Below are 12,642 nucleotides of genomic sequence, written 5' to 3' on the forward strand. Positions count from 1 at the left end.
ACATCTTCAATTCTAAAAAAAGGTGGCTTTTTTTTAAAAAAAAGCTTTTCTTGAAAAACATAGCATATTTAGAAATGGATATTCTACTGAGCTGAATAAGGGGACAAACACCTATTGAAACATGTTTTCAATGTCAGGAAAATTGTTATCTTAAAGACAAACTATCTTCATGAAAAAGTGTTTGGTAATTATTTTGTTTGGAGAGGGAGAAGAGATAAGACCAGTTCATTCTTTTCAGCAAAAGATGGAATGATAAGTTTCAGTGTGAGCTATGTTATTGCATCAAATATAAAGGATTACTTTCCCATGAAAACAACATCCCCTTAACCAATGTTCCTTGGCTTTTTACCATTAGAAAATAATTATGCTGATAAGTAAATTGGAACAGAACTTGGATTCTCCTTATGCCATAAGACATTAACAACCAAACAATTTCTCTTGCTGGAAAGTGTAGTAACTTTGACAAAGTACATTTGTCTCTACAAAGTGAATATTTCCAAAGTTGCAACTGAGGGAGCAGGAGGAATTTCATCTCGACACTCATTGAGACAGAATTATGGAGTATTTTCAAAAAGGACTAAAGATATCTAGTTGCTATTGTGTTCACTATACTGGTTTCCTCTCTCTTCCCACCCCAAAATGAGAAGATACTATCTCGAACATGTTCACAAAACTAAAAACTTCAGTGGTCAATTTTTTTTTGTTAATGGATTAGCAGTTTTGAGCACATAAAGGAGGTCACACTCAATTAACAAGTCATTGTGGTAAATTTTATCCCAAGTTAGCATGAACCAAAATTAAACTTGAGAAATATAACATTTCGCAGGTTCCCACACTGATAGAATATAGGAAACCACAGTGAATTGGAAACATTCTGATGGCAAATGAGATTTGATTGTGAAATAGCCAATTCAAAATGGTCTACAACAAGAAATCAAAAATTCCATTGATCCAATTTCCAGGACCTAAAAAAAAAATCTGTGGCACAACTGGGAGAAAATATTCTTGACAGTCCAAAACCCAGTTGTTGGATTACCAAAAAGGTACCACTAGGTGGTGCTGCAGTGCTGCCTACTGGTAGAAATTGAACACTACAACTGTTGAATACCCTCTGGCCCTATTAACTTGCACCAATCTGAAAGGAAAGAAAAAAATTAGCAAGGAAGTTTAAGAAGCACAAAAATAAATAAAATGGCAGTATAAGGAAAATAAAAGACAAAGAGAAGGAAATTAAAATATAGAAGCAAGAGGAAGAGAAGACAAAGAAAAAGCATAAAGTCAGTGATCCAGATAACAGAAAAAGAAAAAAAAAACACTTTTCTAGCCATTATCTGGAGCAGAGATTTGCTTTTAGGATCAACAAACTGCAATACAGATCGTCCTGAACCAGTAAGACCAGTTTAAAAAAAAACTTCCCCTCCAACATCCTGTTTAATTTTTTGCTGGAAAAACCAAAAATTCTAAACTGAACTCCTTTCAGCTGAACAGTTGAACAGTTGAGTGAGCACTTGAACTTGCCTTCTGGATTGGTGGAAGTCTTCTGCTTTCCCGATGAACAGCTTCGAGTGTCTCAATATGCATAGCCACAATGCCTTAAAGAAATAACAAGTGATCAGTCAATGGGCGTCATCAAATTCTGAGCAGATTGCAAAGGTTTAAATATTGTCTGTATAATTAAAATCATTTACTATGCTTGTAACTTGTAATTACAATATCAGAAATTAAAATCCAAGAATCCCATTAATTAACAGTAATTTGTTTTCTAAAACAGAGAAAACGTGGATCCACTCTTAAGCTGACCCTTTTTGTTTTACAATGTGCCTGTTCCCCTTGCATAAAATGCTTATTTAAATTGTGGATGTCCACTGATGACACTTTTACTTTGAATTATATGCATCAAGGCCTCAAGTACAAATAGAACTAGGTACAGAAACCCGATGACTTCAAGGAAATTCAGCTCACCAATTTAGATTCTACTGGTGTGGTAATGTAAAATATAGCACTCCCTGTCTGCCCTCCTTTTGACCTTCTACTCAACCATTTCCCAAAGTGTATCAGCACTGGAGACGTGCAATAGTTCACACACCCACTCTTCTGGTCTGCATTGCCCTACAACAGCAAGCAGCCACTGTAGAACATTTTTTNCATTTGATTTCTCCCTCTCTGTACTTTATTGGTGCCTCCAGCTGCCATATTTGTTCTTTTGATATAATAATAATAATCCTTCCATTTGATATAGCGCTTTTCATGTCTTCTAGACGTCCCAAAGCGCTTCACAGAATATACTGTAAAGTAAATTGACTGTATATTTGTGGGCGAACGCGGCAGCCAATTGTGCACAGCAATGAACCACAAACAGTCGTGGATTGAAAATGACCAATTTATTATTGTTTTGTTTTTTTGGAGGGATTATTATTAGGCTCTGTGTGGAGTAAGGAAACTTGCCCAAGGTTTCGCCCTCTGCCTGGAATTGAACTCAGGTCTCTCACTTGCAAAGTGAGTGCTCTAACCCCTGAGCTACAGGACTCTACAAATATATAACCCAAGACATTTTCTACACAATGCCAGAGAAGACAATTCTAGTTTGGAGTGATTGTTGACAGGTTCTGTTCCCTTTCCCAGATTTACAGTGTTATATAGGATTTTATATTTAAAAAACAAGAGTAGAACAGAAGAGAGAAACACAGCAGCTCAAAGAAGCAACATATGATAAACTCTTAATGCAGTACTTATCTTACAGATCACTTCAGAACCAGTTAAAATAAACTATTCTCAGGCAACTGAGGTTATCTCAGTGCCTGCAATTCAGCTCATTTATTTTGAGGGTTGAATGAAGTTGTGTTCTATTCCAATCCCCTGTTTCCTGCAGTGTATCCAGAAAGATTCAATATTTTTACCTGGAATCATGCAGTGCAGATTCTTGATGTGGTCCTGTGTGACTCCACTTTCAGTGCAAACTTTATCAATAAACCTAGTAATAAAGCGAACTACCGAGTTGGCAACATCATTGTTCTCTGCCTCCTCAAACCCACTCTCAGTATCGTAGCTCTCGGCAACACTACCAGCAATGCTGTAAAAAAGACAATAGTCTAATCAGATACACAAAAACAAATAAGGCATCAATACTAATCATCAACTGCAACATATATGAGCAATCAAAGCTTTGCTTAGGAGGTTACAACATCCCCAGATTGATTTGGATGAAGAAGACCTTGGCCTATCTGATCTCATCCCTCCACTGTCCTCCCATTACAACATCAAGCTGCTTTTCCAATGAGTCCAGTGTCTTGGTAACTCGACCACACTTGTTCAGTTGTTAATTATCCTCTACATAAAGAAAAACCTCCTGCTATCTGTCCACTCTGCCCCCAACCTCTGGAATTCCATCCCCCGGTCACTCTGCCTCGCCCCCTCCTTAGTCTCCTTCAAGTCCCGCCTCAAGACTCTCCTCTTTGACCATGCCATCGGCCACCCCCCTTCCCCTCCCCTCCCCTACCCCCCCCAAACCCAGCTTGGGTCTGAAATGCTGTCCAGCCCCTTGGGACGTCCTCCCGACGTGAAAGATGCTATACAAATATAATTTTGTTGTTGTTGACATTTACCTTTGGAACTCTGAAGGCACATCCTCTTAATCCATCCTAAAATACTGTTCTGGGTTTATATTTCAATCCCATTTAAAATGTTACATACCCTTGTGAGGTCTCCTCGGAGTGATCTTCGTTCAAGACTAAAGAGCCCTCGCTTGTCTAATGTTGTGCAAGCTTATCGAATTGTTGCCCTTGTGACTTTGAAATGGAATGACTGCCTTTAGTGGCAATTCAGTTTGATCTATCACTGCCTAATCTGGTGTGCTCAGACATATTGTAATGCTCCACCTGAAACTGCCAAATTAACACAAACTGGGATATTATCTCCCTTTGCACCAAAACTACTCATTGAATAAGCTTGCAGAGACACTGGGGCAGCGAATCAATTTTTAAACTTCCTGGCTCTTTAAGAACATAAAACATATATTGCTGTCATTTGGATGCTGGTTACCGAAGTACGTGCTTAGCCATGGATATGCAATGCTCTCCTTAGCCTCCGGCTGCAGTAAGAGTGATTCAAAAGGACAAGCCACAACCAGCTCTCTATTACAGAACAGTTGGAAGAGTTGCTAAATCATCCATCAGTGTAAATAACCCATCACCGATGAGTCCAATCCTTTATTCGAAACAACATCCACACGTACAATTTCTAGCAGGAGCAATTTAATAGGAATCGGGAGTGGAAACTGGGGACTTGCTTTCTCCTGCCTAATTTAGGGGCACTAAAGCCAAACTTCTTCTAGCCAAAACCAGATTTAAACTGGGACCTTTCGACTCATATAGCCTATTAGAACACAATTGATTAAATACCTCTACCACTGCTGCACGGCCTAATGTGAAGAGCACGGAGTGCCTTTATTCATGAACCAATCATGAGAAGCTCATCTTACATTTTCAATGATTATCTTCTCTTAGACTGAGTACTTGGTCATCAGCAATGATGACGCAACAACGTGAACAATGTCCCAAAAACATCAATGTTGTGAAAATCAGATTTCAATTTTCTAAAAATGAATTAGCAGACCAGCGAATGGACAAACTCAAACATTTGCCACATGAAAGGCCATGCTTATCTGGATGAGTTTTTAATATGGAGACTTACTAATTATTGGCTTAAAAAATATTTTCTCAGAGGTTTGCAATGCTTGGCATTAAAAAGCAAAAAGTACAGCTGGTTTCAATCTTTTCAAAGTTGAGTTTGTAATTGTACAATTGTCGGGATAACAAATGTAACATCTTTTAAAAAGTACAAATCTACACAATTGACTTGCTTGTATAATTGTACAGGTTACATTCTTCTAATTTGGGAATAATACTCCTAACCCTAATTTACTTACTTAAAATACACCAGAGAAATTGTTAAACTTTTGTGAAAATATTGTCTTAGTGAATGTCCTGTGTTGAAAGTCCAAGCTAAAACATTTCACCAAACTAACCCACATCACTAATTCATTCAGTTACCATAATAAGTTAAGCAACGAGAAGTCTTTCATTTATTGGTTTCTATTGATTTGTTGAGGATCTTATTTTCAGCGACCTAGATTTTCATTATGCACATGTAAAACTGTACTTGAATCCTGCAATGTCAAATGGTAATGGAACAAATCACAATAACACTTAGGACATGTTGAATGCTATCTCCAGGAAATATTTCCAAAAGTAAACAATGTGGAATTCCCCAACCAAAATGATAACCAGATTGGGGGAACAAAAGATGTGACCAATCTTTAATCTTCACATGCTCATCAAGTTTAGACAGAATATGTATTACATTCCAGTTTAATCTTGGTCATGGTTTCCATGCCAACAAAAACAAAATGTACACAAGGAAGAATATTTCATAAACACCCACTCAGGAAGGTGAGACATAGGGGATTGGATGGCCCAATAAATTTCAACTTTCATTTTGGGAAACACAAGTTCAATCCAACTAAGACTCCAGAGAAATTGTTAAACTTTTGTTAAAATATTGTCTTAGTGAATGTCCTGTGTTGAAAGTCCAATCTAAAACATTTCAGCAAACTAATCCTTATAAGCAGAGTGCAAAGTGTGAAAGTATCAATAATTCATTCAGTTATCATAACAAATTAAGTTAAGCAACTGCTTCTCGAGGAGGCCTCAGTACTTTCTCCAGGCTCAAATTATGTCAAGTAGAATGCTTACTTTCCAGTAGGAAGAATCAGCAAATGAGGACTAAATAAGGTGCTGACAATTAATATAAATAAACCTTGCATTTCATATAGTTTTAACATCAAGACAACTCAAAGCCCTTCACAGGATATACTGTGGAGTGGCGTGACTGTATTTTGTGGGTGAATGTACAGCAACTTGCCACAAACAGCCTTGCAGTGAGTGAACAATTTTATCTGCAAATTGTTGGCCAAGACATTGGGAGAAAATTTCTTGTCTTGCTGAATAGTGTCGTGGAATGTTTAACATTCACCTGGGCAGGCAGACACAATCTTGGTTTAACATCTCATCCGAAGGACGGCACCTCCATCAATGCAGCACACACCAGTACTGCAGTAGTGTCAGCATAGATTACATGAGTTCTGAGTCCCAAATGGGGCTTAATGCGACAGCTTCTTGACTCGAAGGCGAGAGTGCTACCAACTGAGCCAGGCTGACAAGAGGTTTATGTTGAGAGATCCTTATTGAACTTAATGGTGTATAAAACTGAATTATTTTGAAATAAGCTAATAAAGGTGGGAGATTTGAAGATAATTACAAGTATATGAAAAGTGTGATTTTCAAATTATGCATTCTATTACAAATAAGATTTTAAAAAGCCTTTTGCATTGTATCATCTTGGGTTTAAAGGATCAAACTGAAAATTCATGCTTATTTTCATTCACTGGATTAGCCTGGGCAATTCCATTTGTTATTCATTTATTAGCTGTCTAGCAGCACACAATCAAACTAAGACTTTAGCACTTAAATATAACTTGCTTCAAGCAATCAAGGAAGAACATTTTCTCAGATTTGAAGTGAATGTAAGAAGTTTAAACTGATGTCATTTATGCATGTCAAAATACATGATGTCAAATTACAACATCGTCCGTTTATAAAAGTAAAAGATTAAATTGAATTAGCAAAATGTGCATAACCCTATGATATTGTTGTGTAATTGTTAAAAAGCTACATAAAAATTAAGTTTTTTTTCTAATACAGCTCTTTTAAGAAGCAAATTAGAAAAGCCATGAAATTAACATAGTTCCAAACAAACCTGTTCGTGACAATACTGTTGCTTCCACTTTCCCAATCCCCAGTTGTAGTATTCCGCAGAAGCTTGTTTTTGCTTGTATCTAATGGAACTAGCAGGTAGACCATGAGTTGGACGTAATGAATGGCTTGGCTGAACACAGTACTTTCCTCTCCCTTCTCTAGCTCCTGCTGTTTCTCTTTGTCGAGTGTTGGCCATAACCGCAGCTGCTCTGCTGCGATGTCCATGGCTGTTTTTTCATGCTCTGGTGGCGTTGGAGAGTTCTCCTAAAATAAAAAGAAGAGTTCAGCGAAATTGTTCTTCCAGTTTCTCTTCACGTACATCCTTTACGTAGGATTAGACCTAAGAGTTGCATTGCAGATAAGATTACCACATAGCTAGGAATGTGTTGTGCAGCAGCAACACATCTCATGGTTCATGTGGCAATAAAAACTACAAGGGATTTATCAACATTATGCAAACCACAAAAAGTTGTTTCTGTCTTGAAATAATGGCTAATATGTTTTCTTTATATATATGTATGTATATATACACACACACAAACATATATATAGATATATATGTAGAAGTAATTATGGTTTGGCAAGAAAAAATAGCAAGCTTCCAGGCAGAGAGCACTCACAAGTTACGAGACTCCTTCCGAGGAACCATGCAACTACTGCAATAGTTTTACTGCACTGAATGTTGAAGGTAAATAACATTCCTTAATGCTGCACTGAGTTCAGAAGACATTGTGAAACAGGTTTACAAACGTTTATGTATAAGTTCAAAATGTTTCACAACTTGAATCCCGTCAAAGTGCATTTATACACACTTTTACATATTGGTTATTCTTGAAGCATACAACACATTGAAAAGTTTATCAAATCATTTGTTTGAAGAAACAAAAACATTCCCGGTATCTAGGCAGAGTGGTTATTATATTAATGCTCAACATATTTATTTTCTGCAACTCAGCAGTTATGTTTAATTTTAGATTTACTTTGCATCCACAATACATGATTTCATTCCTGCAATATAAAATGTCAGACTAAAGTCTATGTACACTTTATCCTCTTAAAATAGGAAAACAAACATTTTTAACCAGAAGACGTAAATCAGAAGATATGATTAAACAATAGGCATAATGATAATTAAACTCATCATCTGTAAGAAAACAATCGCCTTGTTTTTATAACGGCTTTCTGATTGTTTCCTTTTTTAAAGCACAAATTGTTTTTCACAGACCCCATTCAATTTTCAGTGGATGTATGAAGGTAATGGCAATAAAATGCAACACTTTCTCCACACATTTTCCATCAAGTATAAACACCATTATTATGCTGTCACAAATGTTACAGGCAAGTGTTCACAGCTACTTGCAAATGGGCAATTAATCAAGATCTCCACCTAAGAATAGCACAAGTCATGGCAAAGCACAATCTGATTTATTCCATCGTGATCTCATTGCAAAATAGATCGGCTTTGAATGTTTCCTTAGAAGATGACAACTGAAGTGAATAGTGCTATTCATTTCACCAGAATATCTATGTACATACTACATTAAACAAGAAGGGAACTCTAGGTAAGTATTTACTTAAAGCACGGCTACCATTTTAGATTGAAAATGTTTTCAAAAAAATCTTTTCTTGAATGCAGCCAAAAATTAGGAGGGTCTAGATATTAGGAGTGCCATTTCTTGGGTTTAGTGCTGTGATCTTTACCTGGACACAGAATATGAAGACCAAGGGGTTTTTTAAGATGGTCTTCAAAATATTTGCATTTTCAAGTTCACAAATTGAAGTGAAAATAAAAACAAAAATGATTAGATTGGCTCCTACGAATCAAAGGGGATTTTCCAATTGGGTCTGATTATTAGCCAAATGATTTTTGGTACAGAAAACAGAGAAGCAAATCAAGTGAAGTCCAGAATTACCTTTTGATTAAAGTTAGAATCAAAATTGTCATTCCTGGAAGTGAGGTAGAGGGCTCGTATTTGATTCTGTACATCATTATAGAACGTAGCTTCCCAGTACTGTTGGTTAGTCCAGATGTGATGATCCTGTACACACGTGTAGGCAAACTGGTTGACCCCTGTAGCCAATTTCTGAAGTGAACAATAAAACAATTATTCAAACATCTGACATATTAGTTATCTTGTCATATCTGTTTTTCCAAGACAAACCCTATATAGGATGCATTTGAGTGAATGTTGTAGTTATACATGTACTGGGTTAAGAAATGTCGGTACTATACACTCAATTTCGATCTTACAACATGACATTTTAAATTAAAACAAATGCTGACCACGTGTCAGAATGTTATCTGCACTCTTGATGAAGTTAGCATGCCGCGTTTTGCCAATACATCACATATAGGTCATTCCAGGTTAGATGTAAACACGCTTCCTTATTATTTTAGGCTGCCATGCTCAAGCTTCAATTGTTGAAACAGAACTCTAATGACTTTCTGCCTTTCTCTGTTGGACTGTAGGTTGAGTTAATCTCCCATATGGCAGTTCTCATAATATTTTGTACCCGATTACTTCATAATGTTCAAAACAGATGATGCATTTATAGCTAATGTTCCATGATATGTGCCATGATATTAATGTTAAAACTAAATATTGTTGGAGAAATGTAGGCATAAGATAACCAAAACATGTTATTTTACCTTCAGAGGGCAGTAGATTTCCACACCAAGAAAGTAATATAAATACATAACTGTAAAACGCAAATATTATTGATGTGTGCAACTCCATCACAATTATTTTCAGCTGTTTCCATGACAAATCAACTATATTTTCTTTTCTCTGCAGGTAAACACATATCCATCAATGTCATATTCTACTCTGTTTAAACAGGGAATAAAATGTAGGTAGGACAAAACTTGCATGGACATGATTGCAAGGAAAGCAAGATTTTACAGACATTAGTAATAATTGAGGTCATCGATGGGACTGATTTTTTTCACTTAGCCATGAATTTTGTGCAAATTTTACTAGTTAACGTGAAATTGATTTTTTTTACTTAATTCCATAAATCAAAATCAATGTTAGTAAAACATTCTATTCAATAAATTATTAGACATGGGTAGTCTGTGTTGGTACATCCATACAGAGCATTGGGCTCAGTATCTTTAATTTCCTGATTTAACTGCTATTCTTAATCTTCTCGTATAGATAAGTTCAATAGTTTGGGCTAAAAAAATATTTCCACCCACACTGTGTGTATGTATGTTTCAGAAGGGGGTTGGGAGAATATTCAAGGACTGACATATCTATTCGGTCACCATCCTTCCCCCACTGCCCTTCACCCTCCCCGATCCTGACCCCCAGCTTGTGTCCGAAATATTGATTGTCCAGCGCCTTGGGACGTCCTCCTGATGTGAAAGGCACTATACAAATGTAATTTTGTTGTTGTTGGGTTGTCTGTCTGACTCCATTAACTGAGGAAAATTAACAAAACGGTACATAAAAATCTAAACTTTTTGAAATGCATTATTAATAAAGTAAACCATGAATCATTTAACAAATATACTCTAGCACTGTGAGTTAGCAGTTAAAGAGTTAAAATAAATGTAGACCAAGAAAACAAAGTATCCTCTGGGCTAAAATTCCAATGGACCCAAAATGTCTGCTTTTATAAGTAAAGCTGAAAATATTCGCATTCTCAAAAAGTGACCATAATATGTTCCAGACACATAGTGAAGATGCCAGAATGCGATGCCAGTCATGTTTGTATGGATGTCTGGACAACAAGCCAACCATTTGTATTAATTTAAATAGAACAAAGTGCAGCAATAATCAGACTCTGAATTTACTAGAAATCAGATTTCGTTGCTGACGTTAATCTAGCCAACTCTAGATATGGGTCCACAGCCTCAATGATTTAAAACAAAGTTATAGTTGCCATTTAAGAAAAATGCAATATGCCTTCCAATTATCCATTTACTGCAAGAATATTAAAGCTTTTGTCTGTCTGTATACTCCTTTCGCTGATCTTTGCCTCTGGGCAAGTTTGATATCGGAGCAACAATCAAATGATCCTGGCAGATAAACTAATGGCCACTTTTGTGTCAAGTACACGATCAAATGAAACACAGTAAATTTAAATCCCAAAAGAAACGTTAACAGTTTTATTTCTAAATGTAAGTAGATAACGTGATTGGTTCACAATCAGGCACTTTCTCCAGCAGAGTGCTACATTTTAAGAAGGTATAACATTTTCTTTCAAAATGAATATAGGTATCATTCAGTAAACAAATTATTGGCAAACCTCATTATCGCCAGTATCCGGTGTCTCACCACTCGATTACCAACAAGGCATGAAACAAATGGCTGACTTCCAGGTCTGCAAGTCATCGTTGACAACACGTCCTGTTAGGTGCATGCGCAGGAAGTACCAATTGTCATTTCGTGCGTGATGCTTATGTGCAGCAATCACCATTAATGTCACTTCCTTTGTTAAGTGACATCGGCAGCACTTCCTGCTCACAGCGAGCAACGTCGGCAGCGATCTGATGACCCAGATATTGGCCATCTCTCAATCACAGGAAGCCAGCTAGTGTCTGTCTACTGTAGACCTAAGTGAGGCAGTGTTGCACTGAAGGATGCTATAACAGGGTTCTTTGGTGTAGCAGAAGCAACGTTCAGATTCTATTCAAGGACCTGGAGCTAGTTAACTCATACTTTATTCCCTGCACCGGCAATTAGATTATCCATCAGATAGGTACAAATTTTTTTGTATACCATCGGAATGGTCATAGCTCAAAACTGTATAAGAATTTTTGAAACAACACTGTAGATTTGTATCAAGGGCTAGTTTACGAAAGCAAAATCAAAACTTCACCACCAGAAATAAGAGTACAGGAAAAATTAAAATCTGCAATTTTCATTTGAATTTCAGATATATGTAGCCGATTTTATCCAAACTGTGGCTGAAAACTTTGGAGTAAATTAAATACATTTCAGAAAACTACTTTTTTCTGCAAGAAAGTACAATTACAACAGCCGGGAAAAATTATGAGGGGGAGAAAAAAATATTGTACATCATAAATCCATGTCATGTGGGACTGGACTGAGCTCTAAATATACAATAATGCTTTACATAGTGAAATGAATTCTGGCAGCTTCAGTCCAATACCCAATAGAATCAACATACTGTACAACCTACCCCTAACTGAGAATTTTCAGCAATGGCAATCGGATTGAGAAGGTTAGGAATGAAAATGCTGCCAGGTGGAGTGCAGGGGGGCACCTCCGAGTTGAAGGTTTATTTTGCTCAAGATGCCCGATATTCTGCTGATTCACTGCACATATGAACCGAAAGGTACACACCATAAGCGTGCAAAACATTGAGAACGAAGTTTAACATGTTGCAAAAATTAACTTATACGAAGAAACAGAATGAAAGCACATTCATGTGCAGGCATGTTTTTCAAGTCAAGTATTTAAAATAGTATGACAATGAAGAGCATTCGGCTCCCAATGCTTGGCTAAAACAAACATGGAGAAACTTGTTACAACACAAATACAAACCAACTGCCACAAAACACAAAAGAATATTTTGTTCGACAGCAGGGTAGTTTCGTTGCTTCATTCTGGTCTCAGCCTGCATCATTTGAGCAATAAACAATCACTTACATTAGGGTTCCTTAATTACACTGAAAGTAACATTTTGAGACAAATATTTGTCTACACTTTACAAAAAGTCTGAATTTGGAACGATTAGAATTCATAAGAATGAAATTTCACTTGGTGTTAGGTTTATCAAAATGAATGATGTTGGATTGAAATGGGATTTTCCAACTGGAAGGACACACAGTCAAAATAGTTACACGTAGCAGCTGGAG

The 12,642-nt window shown here is 36.7% G+C and overlaps 1 protein-coding gene across 2 annotated transcripts in view; it reads right to left on the reverse strand.

The window, feature by feature from the left end:
- Window positions 1-12,642, reverse strand: part of sbf2 (SET binding factor 2) — a 160,566-nt gene that overhangs the window by 33,187 nt on the left and 114,737 nt on the right. For both annotated transcript variants that reach the window (XM_042341627.1, XM_042341626.1), the window contains exons 18-21: window positions 8,726-8,896; window positions 6,814-7,076; window positions 2,898-3,070; window positions 1,519-1,592 (exon numbers count right to left, since the gene is read on the reverse strand). In XM_042341627.1, coding sequence (XP_042197561.1) covers window positions 1,519-1,592; window positions 2,898-3,070; window positions 6,814-7,076; window positions 8,726-8,896 — 681 coding nt within the window. The remainder of the gene's footprint in view (window positions 1-1,518; window positions 1,593-2,897; window positions 3,071-6,813; window positions 7,077-8,725; window positions 8,897-12,642) is intronic.

Source organism: Callorhinchus milii, unplaced genomic scaffold (assembly GCF_018977255.1).
Source record: "Callorhinchus milii isolate IMCB2004 unplaced genomic scaffold, IMCB_Cmil_1.0 Scaffold17, whole genome shotgun sequence".
NCBI classification, from domain to species: domain Eukaryota; kingdom Metazoa; phylum Chordata; class Chondrichthyes; order Chimaeriformes; family Callorhinchidae; genus Callorhinchus; species Callorhinchus milii.